Source organism: Brachyhypopomus gauderio, chromosome 14 (assembly GCF_052324685.1).
Source record: "Brachyhypopomus gauderio isolate BG-103 chromosome 14, BGAUD_0.2, whole genome shotgun sequence".
Taxonomy (NCBI): Eukaryota; Metazoa; Chordata; class Actinopteri; order Gymnotiformes; family Hypopomidae; genus Brachyhypopomus; species Brachyhypopomus gauderio.
In genome coordinates, this window is record NC_135224.1 from 8,291,414 (window position 1) to 8,314,374 (window position 22,961).

Consider the following 22,961-nt stretch of genomic DNA (forward strand, 5'->3'; position numbering starts at 1 on the left):
TTAGACTAGTAGTGGAATCAACATTATACGCATTTTAGCAGAACATCACTGCCATCTAGCGCAAAAATCAGAACAGCTTTAAGCAAACGCTGTGATTTTCCTGCTAATCTCACCCTTTTCCCTCGGCTTTACTTTCCAGCTTGTTGCCATTAGAAACCACATCTCAGCATGTGGAACTGATGGACTATCAGGGTAAGTGCTATTTTTAATATCAACAACCACACTATCCTTTCTTATCACATTAGAGAGAAGGGAATTAAAACGTGCATGACCTAAAAAGGCTGAAATTGCAAAACGGCGTTGTATCTCCTTAACGATGTGTACAAATCTGCAGATAGATCGCCACTGTAGTTTCGGAATGCTTGTATGGATAACTCTGCAATGCAGCCATGAAAGAGAAATATTTCTTTATTGATATTTTAAATTTTTTTTATTAATGTATGGTACAGTATACAAATATACACACACAAACCTTCCCAAAAACACCTTTCATCAATATCATTAATTTGTTTAGTTGTGGACAGTGAAATTGTAAATTCTAACGATATGGGACCAGGTGACACTGGAATATCACTCAATACGTCAGCGTTACCTCAACACACTAACATGTCGCTGCGTAAGCAAAATCCTAAAACCGCGACTTGTGTTTTAATAACGTCTATTAATTACGTTTTGCAGCCTAACATTTATGTCTCCGGTAAAAGCGTTGTTAATAAAAGTATTGTTTAATTTCAGAAATATCTGGGAATTGGAACAGGAAAATTAGTATAGTACATTAGCCTACTTGTTTTGTTTATTTCAGCAAACGCCATTATCCAATTACACGCTGTTGCTGGGCGCCTTTTAGCAACAGCACTAAATGGATTGTTATTTCCGTTAAGCATCTTTAGGCCGGTTTTATAATCCTCAACTGGACCATTTTAAATACCAAATACGTGTATTTTTTAAAGGGCCCAAAGCACTACCAGCCTATAGCACTGTACATACATTTCCTCGTCTGTTCTAGGGCTCGACTATGGTTAGTTCTCGACCCTACCAAACAGATCATTATTGATGACAACGTAGGATTGACGGTCTATGAGCTATTAACCAAAATCCAAATGGCGACATTGCGAAAGTTGCGTTAGGGGTGCCACTACAGAATCCATTTTACTATGCCAAAACATGGAGACTACATGCCGTGCATCCTTGTCAGAGACTCTGCACAAAAAACTGCAGGTTCAGCCATTTCTGTATGGAACACTACTAAATTTCAGAGCCTGCCTATTTGTTATCTACTGTGTGTGGGTAACTATTGCAGGTGGGCTAACTTTTAACTAATATATAAAAGGCATCCAGAAGGTCAAAGAATGTTAAATCCGATACATGTGCTTCTCAAGTCTGCCAAACTGTAACTCTATAGAGTTAAATTGTCGATGCAATCTCATTATCTTTAACAGAAATGGTTAGAAATTGGTGTTAATGCTTCTTGATTTGGTATGCTGTGTATCAGCATTAGGCATTCATTACCAAACTGTTTTCTGTTCCTTTCCAGATCCACGTTTGCATCTTCTTATCTTCATGAATTATGAATTAGCTTCTTGTGAAGTACAGAGAACTGGGTAGCTATGAGACAAGTGAGACGATAGTGCCAAGGGTACACTGGGCAGAGTGTACAGAGCTGTGAAACACCTTCTATGGACTGAGCAGCGAAAGACCTTCTGTAGACTGAGCAGCGAAAGACCTTCTGTAGACTGAGCAGCGAAAGACCTTCTGTAGACTGAGCAGTGAAATACCTTTAGTAGACTGAGCAACGAAAGACCAGTAGACTGAGCAGCTAAAGACCTTCTGTAGATTGAGCCACAAAAGACCTGCTGAAGACTGAGCAGTGAAAGACCTTCTGTAGACTGAGCAGCGAAAGGCATTCTGTAGACTGAGCAAGACATTTTGTAGACTGAATAGCAAAATACCTTTAGTAGACTGAGCAGCGAACGACCGGTAGACTAAGCAGCCAAAGACCTTCTGTAGATTGAGCTGCGAAAGACCTGCTGTAGACGGAGCAGCGAAATACCTTTAGTAGACTGAGCAGCAAAAGACTGGTAGACTGAGCAGCTAAAGACCTACTGTAGATTGAGCCGCGAAAGATCTGCTGAAGACTGAGCAGTGAAACACCTTCTGTAGACTGAGCAGCGAAAGACCTTCTGTAGACTGAGCAGCGAAATACCTTCTGTAGACTGAGCAGCAGAAGACCTTCTGTAGATTGAGTAGTGAAACACTTTCTGTAGACTGAACAGAGAAAGATTGGGTAGGTATGATACAAGTGAAAGACCTTCTATAGACTGCAATACAACGTAGGCCTAGTTCCTTCACTACAGAAGTGATCACAGATCCTCCTGAAGATCCACTTTCATACAGAGATGGTTCCACCACCCACAATGACACGCCAGATAAGAGTTAGGTCAGCCTTTTCAGAAGCTCTTGAATGAGCTGGAAATGTCTCTCTGCAGAAAGCCCCATAAGGGGAGTTGCTGACCACTGCTAGAGCAACAGATCCCAGTGCTCAGGGCTGAAGCGTAAGGCTGAAGCTCAGGACTGAAGCGTAGGGCTGAAGCTGAGGGCTGAAGCGTAAGGCTGAAGCTCAGGGCTTAAGCGTAGGGCTGAAGCTCAGGGATGAAGCTCAGGGCTGAAGCGTAGGCCTGAAGCTCAGGACTGAAGCTCAGGGCTGCATCTCAGGGCTGAAGTGTAAGGCTGAAGCTCAGGGCTGAAGCCTTGCACAGTGCTGCTTTAAGCTGAGAGAGAGGGAAAGGACTCTCACCTTTCTTTCCACAGAGTTCTTTCTTTCATGCATTAATGAGTAAACCTTTTTTTCCAGGGGAGGGGTCAATACATTTGTTGTATCTGTATTTATTCCTCACAATTGCTCTGGAGTAGTTTTAACTTTTAGGCATTTAGAACAGCTTCACCAATGTCAAGGGCAAACACAAGATGAGCCATTTCCAAGTGCCTTTTTTACTGCTGTTCTTCCATTTTCAGCATGTTATACATGTTTGCACATTCACCAGGCATGTACAACGCCCTAATATAACTGAGTTCAGAACAGCTTTAGAATGATTTAGCCCCACTCCTATAACACATTATGATCTTAAACTCATCAGTAAAATTAAAGAATTTGTGAACATTTCTGTTAAAATAGCATGTTTAGAGACAGGTTATATTAAAGTGGGTGGCAATGAGGATCGTAGTCACAGTGATGGTTAGGCCCTTGAAACAGGGCATTTAGTCCAAGAAATAGCGGTTCTACAATTTGCATATGCATATATAAAAAGCAGTCTTTCCACAGCTACACAATACAAACACACATTCTACAATAAAAAAAAGTCTATCAGAACATTGTGATAATGGAAATACACTGAAAAATAAATATGTTAAGAAGCATTCTAAATGCACCAAATTGTTTGGCTCCATTACCAATTTGCTGCTTTTTAATACATCTCAACAAAATTCAATTTTTACTTACTGTTCTTTCCAAGCAGTAATCTTAACTTACTGTCCTTACACAAGAAGCGTCCCTTTCCAAAACAAGGAAACCTGTAGTGCAACAATATTTAGCAGAGTAATTTTTTTTTCTTTTTGATTTTGTTTATTTTTATTTTTTCCATAGCAGTCTGACACCAGCAGCCTCAATGCCCTAACAACACAGTCATCCTCATATCTTTCAGCAAAAGTCACAACCTCGTCAACATGTGCACCATGTAGGGCTGTTAGTCAATAAAGATTTACATCCTAACTAACTAAATGTAACTTCAGGAGCCAGACAAGCAGTAACGGGACACACGTTTGTTGTGCTCGCGACTGTATCCGTCCGACGTCAGGACTGCACACCTGTTATCTTCCACTTTATTTTTAACCTAAAAGAAATCAGTCAAGTACAGGAAGTGTGCGGCGTCAGGAAGCGTGAAGCAGCCTGCGTCCGACCTCCCCCCTTCACAATACGGGTCTGTCTACTTCACAATACGGGTCTGTCTACTTCCACCTTCAGAGCAGCAGAGCCACGCCGGTCACTTCTTCACTACACGGTTTACCCTAACTGAGAAAACAAACACAGTGGTTCGTGGTAATAGTGACCTCAAAGACAGCGACACCAGCTGAGCAAACAGCTGCTACTGTGGGAGAAGACAGACGTAAGCCACCAGGACTGAGTACAGTGGCATTAGATACAGTGTATTCACTGGCAATATTAACATACGTTTGAACTGGGATCATTTTATTTGTTTATTACTAACACAGACAGACCTTTGACATGAACATGGTGTTGCTCATGATGTTGGCTTAAAAGGTTAGGCTGGATAACTTTTTTTCTTTTTCTTTCCCAGATTTTATTGGACAACTAGGATTTAGAATAGGTCTATGTGAGAGTAAATGAGTAAAAAGGGGTAAATGTTTGAATCAAGTTTTATATAGGATGTTAGCTTTGTTTTCTGTTTTGGTATTTCACGTAAAATTCTTACAACACTGAATGTAGCAGGAAACAAACAATCTTTCTTCCCTGGTTCTTTAAAATGACCAACATGACCCTTGACCTTTGACCATTCACGATTTCTTATTTTTGAATTATGGTGACATTAGTTTATGAATAATCTAAATAAAAAGGCTTCATAAAAGGCTTCCAAACCAGGCGATCACCTAGACGGAGCTACATTCCCATATTTAATAAAAAAAAAATTGGCTTCTAGTTGACAGTCCATTAATTTTTTTTGTTTTATAATTTATTCATTTTAAGGCTTTTCACATCTCCACCCCCCCCCCCCTCCCCTCTGGCCTCCACTCTCTCGTCCCTCTCACTGTTTTTTGCTCTTCTTGAATAAGTTCTTGATCTTCGAGCGCTTCTTCTCACCGTTGTCACAGGAGTCTGGGCTGGAGGTGGCCAGCCTCTGCTTCACGTCCTTACCCAGCTTCCCCTCTGTGTCCAGGGAGCAGAGTGAGGGGTGTCGTGCCTCGGGGGGCGACCCGCCAGCAGGCATCTGGCCCAGGCTGTAAGACTTCTCCAGCATGCCGTTAGAGGCCGCCATTTTAGTGACGGGGTGAAAGGTCAAGCTCTGGGACTCCGGGATAGTGGAGGAGCGAGTGAGGTCGGGTGACACCCTACGGCCAGACGCGGGTTCGACGGATGAGCAAACGGGGGGAGACGTGTCCATGGCAACGGCTTGCATTTCCTGGGCAATCAGGAGGAGCTCCTCGCGTGAGATTCTGCGTTGTGGTGTTTCTGCCCCTGGGGCAGGGGGGCTAGAGAACTGCTTCCTACCCAGAGAGGACCCCATGGAGTCTGAGTCTGAACATGTATCCTGAGAGTCTCTGCAGACACGGATCAGAACAAACCACATTTACGTTTGACATTTACATGATATATATTTCATGTGACAGATTCAATATGATGTTTTTTAAACATATTCTACTTTATCTACGCAAGTCATTACACAAAATAAATGTTGGTTGGGGTGTAGAGTAAGGAATGAGGCCTTACCCCTTCCTGTCCACGCTGAAGTAGATGTGTTCGTCCTCTCCCTCGGGTCTGTAGACTCCAGAGGCCATGGAGAGGAGGTCGGGGTCAGGGGAGAGCAGCGAGGAGTGCGATAGGATGCTCCGACGAGAACGGCACAGGCTGCTGTTCCGCGTCAGGGGAGGTCGTATCAGCGGGGCTGCGGGGAGGAGGAGGAGGAGCCAGGAGGAAGAGCGCGAGAAAGCGATTTCAACACGCGGTGCTCAGAAAGCCCAAACGCTACACAGATTTCAAACGATCCCCCGGGGGACTAATCCGGCGCGGACGTGAACACTCACAGTTGAACTGCGTGACGATGGGCGGGGTGTCCTCGTCGAGGTCGTCCACGCCGCCCGCGATGGGGTAGGGGGGCAGGGAGAAGCGGGGCATCACCACCCAGCTGTGGTCGGAGTAGAGGGAGGCGGTGAGGCTGGGCAGACCCAAGTTCTGCACCACGGGGAACCCGCACAGCTTCTCGATCTGCTGCCAACGGTGCAGACGTTCACGCAGGCACGCCGTGACCTCGGACAGCGCCTTCCTGCAGGGGGAGGAGGCACACGGGGTCAACGGGGAAAATGTGGACTGGGGTCGGGGGTGGAGTGCATGACACGGAGCACGAGAGTCCATGTTTGTGTTTGTGTGTTTGTAAGAGGAAAACGAACTTGGCCTCAAGTATCTTGTGGTCAACTTCGTCCAGTGAGGAACTGTGAGCTACGTGGAGAGTCCCCAGCACAGAGCCCCTCTTCTTTTTAATCTTTTCAGCCTACACACACACACACACACACACACACACACAGATTCAGTCATTAGAATCTATATTTATTTCAAACAATTCCCTTATGCAGTACAAACCACAATATAAAATGTGGCATTGTGATAATTATAATCTGTGGATAATGCATGGAATAAAGTGGACAATGGCTATCAGAATGACAGGACGTCTGTGGTATAGACATTTTGGGAGTGTTCCTACAGCAGCCGTTGCTAATTGCTTCATGTAATTGCTTGGCGACTCATTTCAAATGCAAATGACAAAAGGCAAAAACTAACTATGTAATTAAAAAGTAATTTACCTGCATCATTAAAAGGCCAAATCAGTGGAAGAAAAAAGGTGTTCAATTTTGTTGGTATGCAAAAGTTTTGAATCTTTATATTTCTTGATGAGTAATGTCCTTGGCTTTAACTGAGAGAACCGCTCCGCCCTGCATTAACTAAAGTTGTAATTATGATTTACCCAGCTAGATACGAATCAGCGTATGCTCTGAAAACTTTGACGGGCACCATGAACAGGAGATTATTCATTGTATAATATGGCCCAGCAGCCCGGTCCTAAGCTAAATTACTCCATTAATGGTCACTCTTCATCATATCATAGACCGGTTCAGGTCTCATTTACACTGGGCCTGCCAGTTCCTGAGTACATCCACGCTTCTTGATCATCTGAGCTAATTCCCCTTGAATAAGTAGGCAGGTGGGCGGAGCCATGAGAGGAAGCTGCAGATGGCATCATGCCTGACGCACCTCTTCCTTAGCAACGGTGAGCTGTAGCTCGGCGTTCTGTTTTTTGATGTTGTAGTACTGAACTTCCACCTCGTGTGTGAGCTGAAGCCACTTCTGTAAAGCTTCAGGCACTGACCAATCTGACTGCAGCTCCTTCTCTGCTCTCTTTAGAGCCATACGAACCTACAGAGAAACACACACACACATCTTAGTCTCGCCTAACAGTGAAACCACATGAATAACCACAAATATTCAATATTACAGTACACCACTAATACTGCACATTAAAAACCAAGGATGACCTCAGTAATGTAGCTAAAGTTTGGTGGCAGTTCTGTGGCTAAACTAAACCTAAAGCATCATGGGAAATGCTTAGACAGCGAAGGTATCGGGAGGGGGTGGGGCCACAGGAAGCCACGCCCAGCCCTGGTGTCCCACCTGCACCAGCTCCTCCTCGGCGTATTTGAGGCGGCTGAGCTCACACTCCGCCCCCTCCCGTAGCTCCCGCAGCCGCGACGCCTCCTTCTTCGCCCCGTTGATCTCGTCCCGCATCTTGCGCTCCAGGTCCTGCTTCTCCACGGCCACGGTGCGGTTCTCCTCCTGGGCCTTCTCCAGCCTAGAGCAAGGGGAGCAGAACTTCAAACGCCTGGACCACGTCCCCCCAAACACCTCCCACTCATCACGGCTCATTCTGATGACCAGGTCTAGAGGTGTGTGACTCATTCTGGGAGTAGGGAGTGGGTGTGTGTGTGTGTGTGTGTGTGTGTGTGTATGTGTGTGTATGTATGTGTGTGTGTGCGTTTGTATGTATGTGTATGTATGAGTGTGTGTGTGTATGTACGTTTGTGTGTGTGTGTGTGTGTGTGTGTGTGTGCGTATATGTGTGTGTATGTGTGTGTGTGTGTGTGTGTGTGTGTGTGTGTGTGTGTGTGTGTGTGTGTGTGTGTGTGTGTGTGTGTACCTGCTCTGCAGCTCCTGCAGACTCTGTTCAGCACTCTGTAAGCTCTCCAGGTCCTTCATCATGCGGGAGATGTGGACTTTGGAGGACTTATTCTGCACGTAGGCAAACCAGCAGCCTCCCACGCCGATGATGATGGACACCATCAAGATGAAGTCCTTCAGCCAGTTGTGCTGTGGTCCTGCGGGAGGAGAAAGGGAGAAGCCCACTTCAGGGGACTCGTACTGCAGCTGAGGGCCACGTGTTTTCAGCCATCGTGTTAAAAATGTGAGCCTTCCCTGACCCCAGTGTAACGGGTAAAATAGAGCAGATGCAGCTTTGCATTAGGAGTGGTGGGAGATACATTGCAAATCATCAAATCATAAATATTCATTGGTGTGGGATTGTGTAGTGTGCTCACACACACACACACACACACACACACTTACGCAGTGGAGGACCAAAGAGCACTGCGTCCAGTGCTTTTAGATTTAGCTTCTGTTTATGCCGTTGATCTAATATCTTTAGTTGCGACGACATAAACGAAGGTTCATTAGCCGCTATTCTGTAAAGGGAAAGAGGGAGAGAGAGAAAGAGAGGGAGAGAGAGAGAACATGTGTGCGTAACACAGACGTAAGGTGTTTTAAAATACAGTCACAGTCATGGATCATGGGACCATGTGAGCAATAGAGTGGGAATATGCATGCGCCTACACTAAATCCGCCTTCACGGAAGCGAGTTTAAATAGTAAGAACAAAATAGCTGAAAGACCATATCAGAGGAGGAAAGGTGAGCTGGAGTTGTGACATCATTTCATGAGTCAGCAAGTGGTGGCAGCAAAAAGAAACCAGATCCTTCGCACCCTGCTTCACCCCTTTCCTCCCAGCCACCTGCACCTACCTATAGCTGCCACAGGAGGGCAGTGCTGTTTAAATAATAGCCTGGCCATTCCTCCTTAATCTAACTCTCTTAGCTTTACTGGATTAGAAACATTTTATTGCGATGCACAAAATGCTTTTACACTGCTCCGGTGTTCAGGGATACAGAATTTGTCATGTAGCCATATGTGCTTGTGCGTGCGTGTGTGTGTGTGTGTGTGTGTGTGTGTGTGTGTGTGTGTGTGTGTGTGTTTGTTTACCGAGGTAGTGTATTGCCATCAACTCGGAACTCCCTGAAGTTCGTTTCATACTGCGGAAGCTCTACTGACTCTTTCAACCACAGTACAGCGTCATCCATCGTCCAGTTATGAACTGAGAGAGAGAGAAAGAGAGAGAGAGAGATAGAGAGAGAGAGAGAGAGAGAGAGAGAGAGAATGTTTTAAACTGAAAAAAATCATCATAAAACATAGTGGCCCCATAGTGGTCACACTATTGTAAACCTCCATGTAAACAACCCTGTACATTACTGGACACTTCATAAAAAGTGAACCAATTCAAATGGTCCAAATTTGAATCCAAACTCAAATTCAATCTGCCAAATGTTAAGGCCCAATCATTTTCAACAGGATACGGTGTTGGTGTTAGCCGGGTTTTCTTATTACTCTCTTATTACAATGTGTGCCTATGGATATTATGGCAAATATGAAGATATCTGCAAGGCATGCTAGATGATATGTTTCATTAAAGTAGCTTGAAAGGTTGTGGAGATCTAGAGTTTCTTCTTGTTAAGAAAACTTCACTTTCACAAATGTGGAAAGGCATTTAGAACGCTGTGGGTGATGTGGAAAATATTCTAACACTTTAAGACATTTCTTACAGTGGCACCAAACTAACAGACCAGACTACATTTCACCACCATTCACACCTACAGCGTTGTAATACCACACTAACACACCCTATTAGTTGTTTCGGCAATTTCCCAAACAGTGGAATCGGAGAGTATCTGTTCAGGTAATGTGATCCAATTCAGGTCACGGTGCCATCGGGCCTGGTTAGCAGTTCTCTTGGCTACTATGCACAGCTTTTGTTTTGGATCTGCGTGTGTGTGTGTGTGTGTGTGTGTGTGTGTGTGTGTGTGTGTGTGTGTGTGTGTGTGTGTGTGTGTGTGTGTGTGTGTGTGTGTGTGTGTGTGAAGGAGATGGTATTTTACTCTGTTCTAGTTTCTCAAACAACATGCACTGGAGACTAACAGTTTGAGGCCATGGTGTAGTTTCAGGCTTAGTGAACTTTTATGGATGTTTACTGGTTCGTTTACTGGTCTGTTTACTGGTTCGTTTACTGGTTTGTTATGCCATGGTTGTTGGTGAGCTATGTTTGAGCTATGTTCTTTCTGTCCGTTTGCTTCTGTCCCCTTTGGAGTAAAGGAAGTACTAGCATCTACCTCTCCTTTCAGAATGAAACCTGTTTGTTCATAACACACTGACTCCCTCCCTCTCTCTCCCCCACCGTCTCACCCTCTCTCTCTCTCTATCTCTCTGTCTCTCTATCTCTCTGTCTCTGCCCCATGTATCACCCTCTCACTCTCTCTCTCTCTCTCTCTCTCTCTCTCTCTCTCTCTCTCTCTCTGTCTCTCTCTTTTTCTCCATCTCTGCCTCGTGTCTCACCCTCTATCTCTGTCTGTCTCTCTCTCTGTCTCTATCTCTCTCTCTATCTCCCTGTCTCTCTCTTTTTCTCCATCTCTGCCTTGTGTCTCACCCTCTATCTCTGTCTCTCTCTTTTTCTCAGTCTCTGCCTCGTGTCTCACCCTCTATCTCTGTCTCTCTCTCTGTCTCTCTCTCTATCTCTCTGTCTCTCTTTTTCTCCATCTCTGCCTCATGTCTCACCCTCTATCTCTGTCTCTATCTGTCTCTCTCTCCATCTCTCTTGTTCTCCGTCTCTGCCTCGTGTCTCACCCTCTATCTCTGTCTCTCTCTCTCTTTATCTCTCTGTCTATCTCTGTCTCTCTTTTTCTCCGTCTCTGCCCCGTGTCTCACCCTCTCACCTTCAGAGTTCTTCCAGCCTTTCCACAGCTCCTCCACGGTGATGTGCTGATCCTCTCTGTGCAGGTTGCTGTGTTTGTTCGTTTGCTGCTGTTTCATGTCCTCTATGATGAACTGGAAATCACAAGACACCTTCAGATCAGACATACACACCCATGACAGGGTCACAGTGTACACATACACACCCAGGACAGGGTCACAGTACACACACACACACCTCTGTGCAGGAACAAACCAGTCAAAAATGACATTTACAAAGTGTCTTGCTTATCCTAATCCACGTAGAAGGTGAGAAGTTTGCCTTCATCCAGTGCAGTGGTGCGAACATATTTAGCAACAGAAACTTCTCAGCTGGGGTGGGTCCTGTTGTGTCAAGTGGAACGTCTCTTTAATATCGCTACATCCAAACTAAATAAGACTGAATGTTCAGTCCTTCAGTTTCCACATCACAGCCAGAACGCAAAAGTTCCTTAATACAGTTGACATTTAGCATTTTAGTATCAATGCAGTATAAAGCCGCAGAACTGTTTAAGCAGGCCTGATAAGTAGAAAGGCAACTGTTGTGCACAAACTGCTTGTCTACTGTGGAACGATGTAAATTGCCATCATAAACTGTGGCTGAGGAGGCATAATTTATCTCAAAGCGCCCGACATCTGTGCACAGAGCCACAAACACATACGCCCACACGCACGCCCACAAAACACGCCTACACACGCAGCGCAGTACGACTGTGTTGAGCTCCAATCCCAACGTCAGTTTTGAAGGCTCTGGGCCTGGGCTCCATGTGAACACCACTAACCAACATAAACACTCACAGACTTGTATAAACAACGTCTGCTCACACACACAAACACACAGACACCCACACCCACACACAAACACGCCCGCACACATCAACACACAACCAAAGGGATGCTTGTTCTACATTAATTCTTAGATTCAGATAGAGGACAGATTCATGGGAATATAATGGCAGGAACTCCTCTCTGGTTCTCTGGATGTCTGTCTCGCTCTCAGCCTCTGGCTAAACTCTGTTTGCAGACAGCCAACCTACAGGAGACTCGGGCTCCCCATCTGGACACTGACCTCTCTACACGTTCTTTTTAGCGAATATCTTGGTATCTTTTGGAATATCTTCTCCTGTCAGTCTGGTCTGCTAATTCCCTTCCTGTAATCATGATCTAATATATCTTATATTAGCAACAAACTGGAGGCTAATCTCACTGACACACATGCCCCTCTGACTGGACATGTAGTCTCACCAGCTCTTCAATGCTGAAGGGTCAATGTGAGTGACCGGAGTATATAAAGGAGGCAGAGAGCGATGGTACAATAGGCTGATATTTGATCATCAAACACACCATTTTCCAAGAATTTCCTACAATCCCCTAGGCAGGGGAATCTTGCGGTCTCTAAACACGACTAGATCTTAGAACCCACATGCGTGGTGACGTAGGGAATCCACCCCCCCCCCCCCCCCCCAACTCAGAAGTGATTGTTCTCCACGCGTGCTCCACTCTGTAATGTTTCAGGTAGCACTACAGAATTAGAAACCTCCCGTGAATGACGACGTCAGGATGTTTCTACTAACACTCCTGCACATACACTCCCACACAAACATAAACACATGCGCCCACACGACGAGCCCTCACGCCTGTATAGCCAGCCAGCAGGGTCCTGGTGTTCTCAGAAGGAGAACACTACCCTTCGCCGCACTGCTGTGGGTGCCATGAGCTCCATCACCCCCAGCGGAGCGTGGCCTACCCATGAGCCCCTGCTCCCGTTAGCTCACTTCACCACCACCAAGATCACAGAGCGGCCCCGCCAGAGCCCCCCGGCTGTCTGACCTCCACGCTCTCGTTGACCTCGATGCCGCCGTCGTTGTCGTCGTCCAGCTGTTTGTGGATGTGTCGGAGCGCCTCCAGGCTGAAGCGGTCCGCCTCGTTCACGCACGGAGGGATCACCATCAGGCACGGGTCTGCAAAAACGCCGCAGGTCAGAGGGGGCAAAGGTCAGCATTCTGGAAAGCCAAGCCGTTTCCGGACATTCGCTTCGTGCATAGCGCGCTAGTTACTGCCACTCAACCCTGTGACATTTATGTTATCTAACTTCCTGTCTGTCTTCAAAGAATGGTGAATAAGTGTGTAGGCATGCGCCCGGGTGGGTGTGTGTGTGTGTGTGTGTGTGTGTGTGTGTGTGTGTGTGTGTGGGCAGGGGGGGTAGCGGTCTAATGGATTGGTGTAAGGTCCTTTTACAGCAGTGAGGTCTGACAAGTCTTATTCAGTTGCAGACGGCCGATATGGCTAACGGTGCAGGAATTCAATTGAATGGCTGCCGGGTCTTATACAAGAGGGGAGAGAATGTGAAGGAGCACCCCCCCCCCCCCCCCCCCACCACCATTTTAACAAGACTATTACTGGCGCAGATATCAGATTATGTCAAATCATGCAAGATTACATGGACATTTCAAAACATCAAGCAGCGCTCTTAGCAAAGACTTGAGGAGGAACACTCGACGTGTGAACGAACACAGACGAACTCGTTGGAGGGCTGTAGCAACAGAAACAAGAAGACGAACATCAGAACCGCAGGAGTACAGCCCGGTTTGGGGAAAGGCAGACGAACACCTCCTACGTAAACGCACCACTTCACTTTGCATAAGGCTTTGCATGTGTTTCCCTTGGCTTACATAACAACATTTACATGCTAAAACACCCCTCCCGGGCTCATTTACATTGTTTTTTCCATTTGCATAACAATCACCTGGGAGAATGATGCTTGTTCCGAACACAGGATACCACGTGTGGAAGCCCAGTGCCAAACGCAGCTGTGCTTGAGCATTCAAGAGTCACAAATCATTTACATAGCTCCTCCCCCCATGAGCACAGAAGCAGAAGAGACCCACACAACAGGAAGTGACACGCATGGGAAGACACGTCAAACAAAACCCAAGTGCCAAAAACATCAGGGTGCTAAATTTAAAACAGGCAGAACTATAAATAGAAGCTGATCTCTGTCCAGGGGGATGTGGTCTGTGTACGCACAAAACAATGGTGTGACTGTCTCTGAGTGAAAACACAGCTCGCAATCATCAAGATGGGAAAAGGAGAATTTTGTGTTACTGTAACATCGTCTCGGCGACGTCTTTAAAACTGTTCCACCACAAGAGCTGCTTTCACAGACCTGGCCTATGCCTAGTTCAAAAGCCAAAGATCCCAAAATGGCCGGGTAGAGTGACAGTCACAGTTTCTTTAAACTTCAACTGCCCTTAATCGAACTTCTAATTACTGACTGGCAACACCAATGTACCCAGCGATCAACTTCCAAGAGAATCTTCAAGAGATCGGCAGACAACTCAGTAGAGAATGAATGAGAGAGGTGGAGAGAAAGAAAAAGAGACAGATGGAGAGAATGAGAAGTGAGCAAGAAACCGAATCTGATAAAGAAAAGCAGAACTAAGCAGGAAGATGAGGAGAGGAAGAGGAAGGAAGAGGAAGATGTGTTTTTACCCTAAAAATCATGTATCCTTGTGAACGACCTATCCAAAGCAAAGTAGATTGTGGTGATTCAGTTTACCATTAACAGCCTACAAAACACAAACGCTCTCAGCTGGGGCACAAGAGGAGTTGGTCCTCATGTGAAGCGGCACACCAGAGACTTGTGCACACCCTTCAGAGGCCGTGAGCGCTTTTTAGGAACACGCCACCTACCCGAGCTCCTCAATCTGAAGAGCTGCTTCAAAATGACTGACAATACTGGAATCAGGTGTGGCAGGCTACACCAGAACACCCCACCCGATTTTCACTGGAGGGCACAGGGCCTGAAACCACGCATTGTGGTTAGAAAGAGGGCTTTCTCTTCAGGACGTCTTTGTGACGATATCTGCTTAGCGCTTGTAAAAATGCTACAAGATAAAGGAACTTGTGGTAATTTTAAACTGTTACAAACATAACGCACTACACGATAGTGACATTTATCACTGGGATCCACATCACTCTTTGCAACAAACTCTGGACGACTCTGGCCCTTACTGGGCCGCAACTTTGGGGAACGTTTTTTTTCTTCTTATCAGAAGAAACGCTCCATGAGTCGTGATCTACCCACGCTGTTTTTAACCATCACTGAGGCTTTATGATACAGGAAAAGTTCCCCTGTGTAACGCCTACAGTGTTATTTTGTTTCCGGCTTAAATAAAATGAGCAGCGATCACTTTTACCTATAAGCTAATACTCCAATGTTACTCCAATTACAAACTCCAAAACACAAATGTTTATTTCTTCAAATCTCACCTTAATTGCTGTAAGCAAAATATAAACTAATCTGCATAACCAAAACATCATCTAGGACAATCTAAAATGTAAACAGTGAGAGAATGTTTGCAACTGCATTGCAGAGTGTGTATGATCTCGGTACGGCTATGCACAAAGGGGGAAAAAAACACTAATCAAATTATTGCCTTAATTAATTCTTGCCAGTAAACGAGGTACTGCTGTGCACATGAAGAAACCCGGGGTTAAAGTCGGCAGTCTCGAAGTTTTAATTCAGCTCTGGAGATTGTGCTGTGATTGAGTTACAGCTGGTTCATCAATCAGCAACAATTCGTCCGAAACACAAACGGCCGCTCGCTCGCTGACAAAGCAACAATCTTCCTGTGGTCTTTACGACATGCTTTGGTCAAAATCACAAGGATCAAGCAGCACGGGCCCCTCCTCACCCTGCCGAAGCAGCCCTGAGCAGGAACCCTGAGAGAAACATGGCTACTGGAGAAAACAGCTGAGTAAGATTCTGTTTAGACCAAAGTCTTCTGAACATGCTGGAGAATCAGTGATACAACAGGATGATAAATAGTTATTAACTTGGTCACTTTGACATTTCTTTTTGTATGCCGGCTAAGGTCACAGAGTCATGGAGGCTGTGGCCCAGACAACCCACTGACAGTAACTCAACAGTTAAACCCATTCTGTCATTTAACGTTTAAGTTATTCACGTATGAAGTTTATGATGCTGTTTATCTTAGACACACTGAATAACAAACAGCATTTTCTGTTCAATAATCACAACTAACCTAAGCACACATGACCATTGTGAACTCTAATAACACAAGTTTAGGCTTGACCGAGTCTTGCAAAATTGCTGACATCACAGCTTGAAAAAGATGGCGACCAGTGAGCGTCTACCTATGGTTAAACCACAGATCTTGGAGCTTGGTCTCCTCCATAAGTCAGCATAACTCCCAGCATCACACCATCTTTGTCAGGTATGTGTTGAGAAGTTATCCCCACTGACCCACCGAAAGGATGTCTCATTACCCAGAGAAGCTCCCCGACTTGGATCTATGAAACCCTGGTAACGAGGTTTTTATGTTACTAATAAGGAAAACTGAATAAACTCTGTGAAGATAAGCAGGAGAGAGCAAGAACACTGGTGGACTTGTTGAATGGCAGGAACATTAAACCACTGCGTTGATGTCTTCCTGACATCATAGTAACAAAGCATTCTTAAACTGTTCACTGTACACATCGTACTGGTGTGGGCTGTTTGATTATTTGCACAGGTACTTTGACACTGTATGACACTCATCTCTAAACATGGACTAGAGTCTATTTTTCATAGCTAAGAATCACTCTAGCAGCCATCTTGTCCCTTTGGCATAATGCTACTTGGTGGCCATAAGCTTCCAATACTTGTTAGCCATGTTAGCTTTATAGTTGCAGTGTATGGTTACAACATGACGTGAAGTTTTGGAAAAAAATAAGTACAATGTGTGTGTGTGTGTGTGTGTGTGTGTGTGTGTGTGTGTGTGTGTGTGTGTGTGTGTGTGTGTGTGTGTGTGTGTGTATATACAGCAGCCATAAAAGGTCAGTGTGGCAGCCATAATCAACCGCTGATTTGATACAGCATAACTGAATGAGAAAAACAAGCAAAAGTGTGAGAAAAACAATTTCCACAAGCTGACATGAACAATGACTGAACCCATGAAGCGGACTCCTGAACTTCCACAAAAGGAGAGGCAGCTAGCATAGCGTGTTCACAAGGAATGCGGGGATCAGAAATTACCATGAGCTGGCCCAGAAAGAGAGAGAGGGAGCGAGAGAGAGAAAAGAAGAAGAAAAAGGGAGATTTTCAGAAGCATGAAAACTGTCCATTGTTAAGTGTGAGCTGGTCTTGTGAGTGGTTTCCTGTTTACATGTTGAGCCTGTAAAACAGAGAGATGAAGGGAGTCTACAGGATCATCATCCTCTACCCAAACCACTTAACCGCAGAAGAGCAACAGCAGAACCGCTTTTGGATCAGAGCAACGCATCAAGGTAGGACAACAGTGTATAAATGCTTCCTTGTGCGGACCAAGCTGGAGGGGGAGAGGGGATATACCGCACACGCGCTACGTAAACGTGCTCCGGCCTCGGAAAGCCCTGCTTATGACCGACTAATCCCTCCAGAGCACCTTCCTCCCTGCGGCCCCTCACCTGCAACAACATAACGGCATTCATCGCAGACGGAGCGTTCTCAACGCGCAGCTGTTTCAGCCTGGACACGTATGCAGGACACGTTCTCTCAAAGCAACTGTAAAGGGATAAGTTTTCATGGTGAATTTAAATCGTGAACTCCTTCCCAGTATCTGATGCTGATTGGTCCAACGGCTGCTCGGTCAAAACCCAGGGCCCGCGTGGCCCCTCTAGCTCCTGACCCTAGTGTACGACCCATTCACTAGCATCACCTCCGCAGAGGCTCCTGGGAGACAAGCACGTGGCCATCAGCTACATCAACAAGGTCATCGCAGAGTTGAATTATTTTACATTTCTAGACCGTTTCAAAGTTCATGTGGAGCTGACTTTAGCAACTGTTGCTTTAGGGAGCAATTTCTGTCACTGCAAACTTTGTTATTTGTTGTCTTTACAAGTTTTTACGAGTTAATAAATATCGAATCTGAATGATATTCATATTGCATCCATATAGAAGTACACAGACATTCAAAACACTCCACTTAATCATGCTCCTCAAAAACGTATAAAACTATAAAGAAATGTTTTAAAATAAATAAATGAAGATTGTAAACCCCTCATTACGGAACACCCTCCTCCGCCCCTCTCAGCATTAACACAGCACCACGCCACAGAGCAAAGAAAATGCTAACGTGTAATTACTGAGACATCCAGCCTGGTAAGCGGAACAGTGACGTGATGTGTGGAGATCCGGACCTGCAGGTGGGGGAGTGTGTGTGCACGTCGTGGAGCTTAGAGAGTTACCTTAGAGACAGCTGAGTTACTGTCATTTTCTGCACTGGCTTTTCACAGGCTCCATTAACACTGCGTGTGCCAGCTGTGTGTGCCAAAACTTTAGCAGTAGTCTAAATAGCGAAGCACTTATTTCTCAGGAAGTCCCGTACCGAACCGTGGTGTGTGTGTGTTTGCATTTTGATGATCTCTCATGCCCAGCAGGTGAACTTCGAGTCAGAGAGTTTGCACAGGCGGAAGCCTCTCTTCTCCCACAGGCTTATTTAACAAACAAGACACAGACCGGCAGCTATTCAAAGCGGGCAAAAAATAATCTCTGAACACCTAAACTCCTGGCTGGTGACTGTTCTCCTGCCGCAATTGACCTTCTTTTGTACGGGACTCGAGCTTCCTGCCGGTCCGGTGTCACTTCCTGTGTTGTGCGGACGTGTCTGGGTGTTTATTCTTGCACATTAGCATATTCTGCCCCGCCTCCTCGAGCTCAGCTGACAGGGCTGGAGCTGCTGTCGTGAGGAGCCTTGAGCAGGAGCTCACATACAGGTCACCTCGGTCACGAAGCTTGTGAACGGTGAGAATAAAGTGAGTAGAGGTGGCAGCAGTCGTGCAGGTTCCATCATCACCGGAGGCTCAGTGCGGACCTCCCCCTTCCCCTCTCTGACGTGAGGAGGCCCTTCGGCGTAGGCGAGCTGAGCGTAGCTCCCGCCTCTGGGATTAGCGACAGGTGTGCGTCCACGCAGGCGGGCGCGACGCGCTCCTCATCCATCTGTCTCCGTCAACGGACGGCCGGCTGCTGCGACGAAGACGCACGCCAGAGATTTCGCAGAGCCAGCCAGGAAGGAGCTTGCGGGAGCGCAGAGAGGTGTGGAGTGAGGCGTGAGGTGGAGGGTCTCTCCGGACATCCGGAAACGGCAGAGGCATACCAGGGGCTTATCCCCAACACCGAGGCTTACCGTAGTCACCCACTTCATCCAGATCAATTACCAGTGAGTGTTATGTTTATTAACAGCAACGATCATCACTCTGCGTGTGTGTGATCAATAAATAGTAACAGACAAGACATAAACGTGTCACACACGCACAAACACACATCACAAATTATGGTAATATTAATCCCCTCAAACTCATCAAATCACACCGTGCCACACAAGGCACAACAAAGTGCCAAAACACCCAAATCTAGTAGCCAAAGGCACCCAGCCGGCCTCCAGCACAGAACTCCACCCTGAACTCACCCCCCCCCCCCCCTCCCCAAACCTCATTTAACCTAAATATTTTCTCATACTGCCCTCTCCTCTCCCCCCCACCCCGTGACGCTTTCTCGCATTGTTCACGTTTCGCTCCTTGCTAAGGGCTTTTCCGCCTGCGTCGTTTCTCAACCCAAAGAGCCAGTGGAGGAGAAGGCCGTGGGATGAGTCACGTGGCTGGGGGAGAGAGCCTCTCCACTCCCACACCACCCAGCCTGATTCATAAGACATGCAGTGCGCAGAGAGGACAAAAGTCGCCTCTCGTCACTAGAGCGTTTCCTTCACTAGCTGACAGTTTCGCTAGCTTTTGCAGCGGCCGAGGCGATAACTCCCCTCACTCTCTATTAAGCTATGCAAAGGCTGCAAAACGCTCTGGCTGGCCTTGCTATGTGAGACGCATAAAGCGAGAAGGAGAAATCTACACCAGTCGACCCTCCTGAGCTAATACTCTCCATCTATCTCTCTCTCTCTATATATCCCCCTCTCCCCCTCCTTTTCTCTCTCTCTCTCCCCCCTCCCTCCCGCTCAGGGAAAGTCCCTGAAATAAGATGGCACAGCTATGCCTCCCATCCAAAATATCCCTCCATCTCTCGCTCACGTGAACGGTATCCAACCCCTCCTGAGCTTTTCTCATTTTAAAACCTTGAGAGGTAAAGCAGACAGGGAGATCTGTGGACCAGGATGGCTGAAATACAGTGTGAAGGTAATGCAGGTCTCTCAACCCAGGCAGGTGCGACGAGTCTTAATTACTCGTAGTAATTGAAACGGGAACTACGAGTAAAGAGAATACAAGCGCCATGTTGCTTCATGTCATCTTACGTAACTTTATGAAAAGGGATTTCATAACCATGTGAGATTGTTTGAGAGATTTGAGTGAAAATTGGAACACAAGCACATGTAGCCTTTTCACACGTGACTACAAGAGATTAAATAAGATTTAGAGGAGTTTTAACAGCTAGCATGGTTTAGCTGCAAGCAGCACTTGTACGTGTTCAGTATTTTGTTTCGCCCTAGTCATTTTTCCCTAGCCAGGTCCCACCCTGCGATGTAAGACTCTCTCTATCACGCGATAGCTAATCTGGGAGCTAACGCATGACACGTGAAGACACGCGAAGCCAGCCACCACCTTTCTCCAAAGGATACCGACAGCGCAGTGGAGCACCCTTGGAGGACAGTGCTAACCACCTGTACATGTGACTTAACCGTAACCTGTGACTGACTGGCATCAGACTATCCCGTCCAACCAGCAGGCCCAGTGGGGCGAAGCAGACCCAGTGGGCTTCCCTGGAGCTGTGGCTTTGTTGAATTTCGACCTCATGATCCAACAATACGATGGTGGGCAGCTTTGCCACCCGGGGGCCCAACTGCTGTTCATTACATGCGGTGAAAAGTACAGATGGTTCTGGTGTGTATCATTATAAATGTGAACAGCAAGCATCACTTTTTTTTCCCTATAGGGTACTTTCAAAGCTACAATGCTTTTAAGAAACCCACTGCTAAATAAGACATACAGTGGTGGAGAGCGAGGGATACAGAGAGAACACGGCCTTCACTGCAGTGTTTCAGGAAGACGTTTCTAAATGATCAGCCTCGGTATTAGAAAAATGGCACTGGCTAAAGTGGCTCCAGCAGTAACTAACGTCTCTCACTTGAAACAAGTCATCCAGATACCAAACATGAATACCACACACATTCCCTGGTGTCATTTACAGCTCTTGTCAAATGCAAGACTGAAACGTACGTTTAAAATATTAAAAATCCAATAGCATCACTGACAGGCATATGTTAATACATTCCTTGTACATTTTCCTCCTCTTTTAACTCCATCACCAACCCTTCCGAGTGCTGCAAGCAAGTTTGCGCCACCTCAAACCAGGGCCACAGGCCAATGAGCCTCAGCCCTGGCTACTGCAGGTGCTGCATTAAGACATCAGACAGACACATGCCACCATACAGTAGTCTGCATAGCCTGAAAGCAGACGGCGAGCTAGGCCCGGGTCCAGACTCCCGTCAACAGCACATCAGCATTCTTTCCCTTTGTTTACACTGAGTTGGCTACAATTTCTCCAATGATAAACACTGTCTCAGCAGTCGAAAGGTGTTGGAATGTGGGAAAGATGAGCTTAGCATGTGAGCCAAGAACCAGCACAGCGAGGAACTCTGGGACAGGATCAACACCTGCATCGCGCCACAAATGAGCCGTTCACTTCCACTAATAAGGCCGATCCGCAACAGGGAGTACAGTACGGGGGTACGGCGCGCTGACCCGTATTTCCACGGGGAGCAATTTTCTGCATGACTGGAGCAAGCGGTGCCTCTGAGGATTGGTTCAGCGTGCTGGGATTCCAGGGTGAAAGGATTAGCCCGCATTCTCCTCCACTGCTCCACAGATCATGACATAGAAATGTGGGTTAGGAGAGAATCAATATTTGGGATTCGTGTCACTAAAGACTACTTTGGTTTCCAGAGAGCTAGCCAGTTTGGCATAACAAAAAGACACTCATTCTCTTATGTAGTTATCAGAAGAAGAGAAGATTCGATTCCTGAGTCGGCCAGACATCAGAAACTTTTTTTTAATTGCCCTAACAGAAAACCCTTAACCCAAACATCAATTGACTTATTGCAGTAGATCTGAATCTGTGTAGAAGATAGTATAAACTAGATTTCTATCTTGTATACGAGATCTGAAAGAATATATTCATCAAATTAAAACATCATTCTGGTATTTCTTTTCTACAGAGGTTTAGGGAAAAGGAGGATTTATGATGAAGCATGTTGAACTCGATTAACCCTAATCCTAACGTTCTCCATTTAAAAGACAGCTGCCATCTTATTAGGATTCCATTTCAATAAATGTGATTATCAGATATATTTCCCTGTATTCCCTTCAGTGTAGCTATTCTCATTCTCCACAGGGTTCCTCAGACACTTCAACCAGTAACAGTCAGTCTGGGTCACCCCAACAAAATCCAGACGCCACATGCATTTGAGCTTTAGAGTGTGCTGGTTTTGGACCTCAGAGAGCAAAACGAATTACCCCCAAAGGCAAAATACAATCTGGAAGCCAAGTTGCCGTCTAACTGTAACGGAGCTGCGGAGCTATGCGGAACATTCTGGAACCAGTGACTGTGTGTCACCTGTGGAATCAAAAGCATCCGTGATTCCATCACCACCCGATTCCGAAACGGACAGACAAATGTACACTGCTTGGCTCCGTCACATCCTACTGGAAAACATTACCACTGGCTGCAAAAATACCTGTCCTCCGCCCACGGACCCCACGAGGCCATGCGGCGGCCCCCTTCTCAGGAATGGGCAACGGTCATCCTTCTCCTGGCAGTATCAAAGCGTCAGTGGATGAGCTGACATCACGGCGGGATTCCTACACGGCTTCAGGTCACCGGTTGAGTTCCACAACAGTGAGCGTTAGTCACAGTATGGAAACAGTGCTTCACAGAGGAGGAGACAAATGGGGAATTTAAAACGTTGATCAAAGATAAAACGTATAATTATTGAAATTGAATAGAAACAAAACTATTAAATAATGGCTGATTCCAAAACACTGCAAAACTCTCAGTTGGTAATTTAAACAAGGACATATCTACTAAAGGG

The 22,961-nt window shown here is 46.1% G+C and overlaps 1 protein-coding gene and 1 long non-coding RNA gene across 2 annotated transcripts in view; one reads left to right on the top strand and one right to left on the bottom strand.

Moving 5' to 3' along the window:
* Positions 1 to 4,301, top strand: LOC143474730 (uncharacterized). The gene is made up of 2 exons (XR_013120845.1): positions 1 to 192; positions 1,535 to 4,301. It is a non-coding gene; the product is annotated as an uncharacterized LOC143474730 (long non-coding RNA).
* Positions 3,228 to 22,961, bottom strand: part of stim2b (stromal interaction molecule 2b) — a 27,749-nt gene continuing 8,015 nt past the window's right edge. Inside the window, exons 2-12 of the mRNA XM_076972284.1 lie at positions 12,718 to 12,848; positions 10,872 to 10,983; positions 9,091 to 9,202; positions 8,402 to 8,517; positions 7,977 to 8,154; positions 7,454 to 7,631; positions 7,037 to 7,198; positions 6,178 to 6,278; positions 5,815 to 6,053; positions 5,501 to 5,675; positions 3,228 to 5,331 (exon numbers count right to left, since the gene is read on the bottom strand). Of these exons, the coding sequence (XP_076828399.1) occupies positions 4,818 to 5,331; positions 5,501 to 5,675; positions 5,815 to 6,053; positions 6,178 to 6,278; positions 7,037 to 7,198; positions 7,454 to 7,631; positions 7,977 to 8,154; positions 8,402 to 8,517; positions 9,091 to 9,202; positions 10,872 to 10,983; positions 12,718 to 12,848 (2,018 nt within the window). The 3' untranslated portion in view covers positions 3,228 to 4,817. The remainder of the gene's footprint in view (positions 5,332 to 5,500; positions 5,676 to 5,814; positions 6,054 to 6,177; positions 6,279 to 7,036; positions 7,199 to 7,453; positions 7,632 to 7,976; positions 8,155 to 8,401; positions 8,518 to 9,090; positions 9,203 to 10,871; positions 10,984 to 12,717; positions 12,849 to 22,961) is intronic.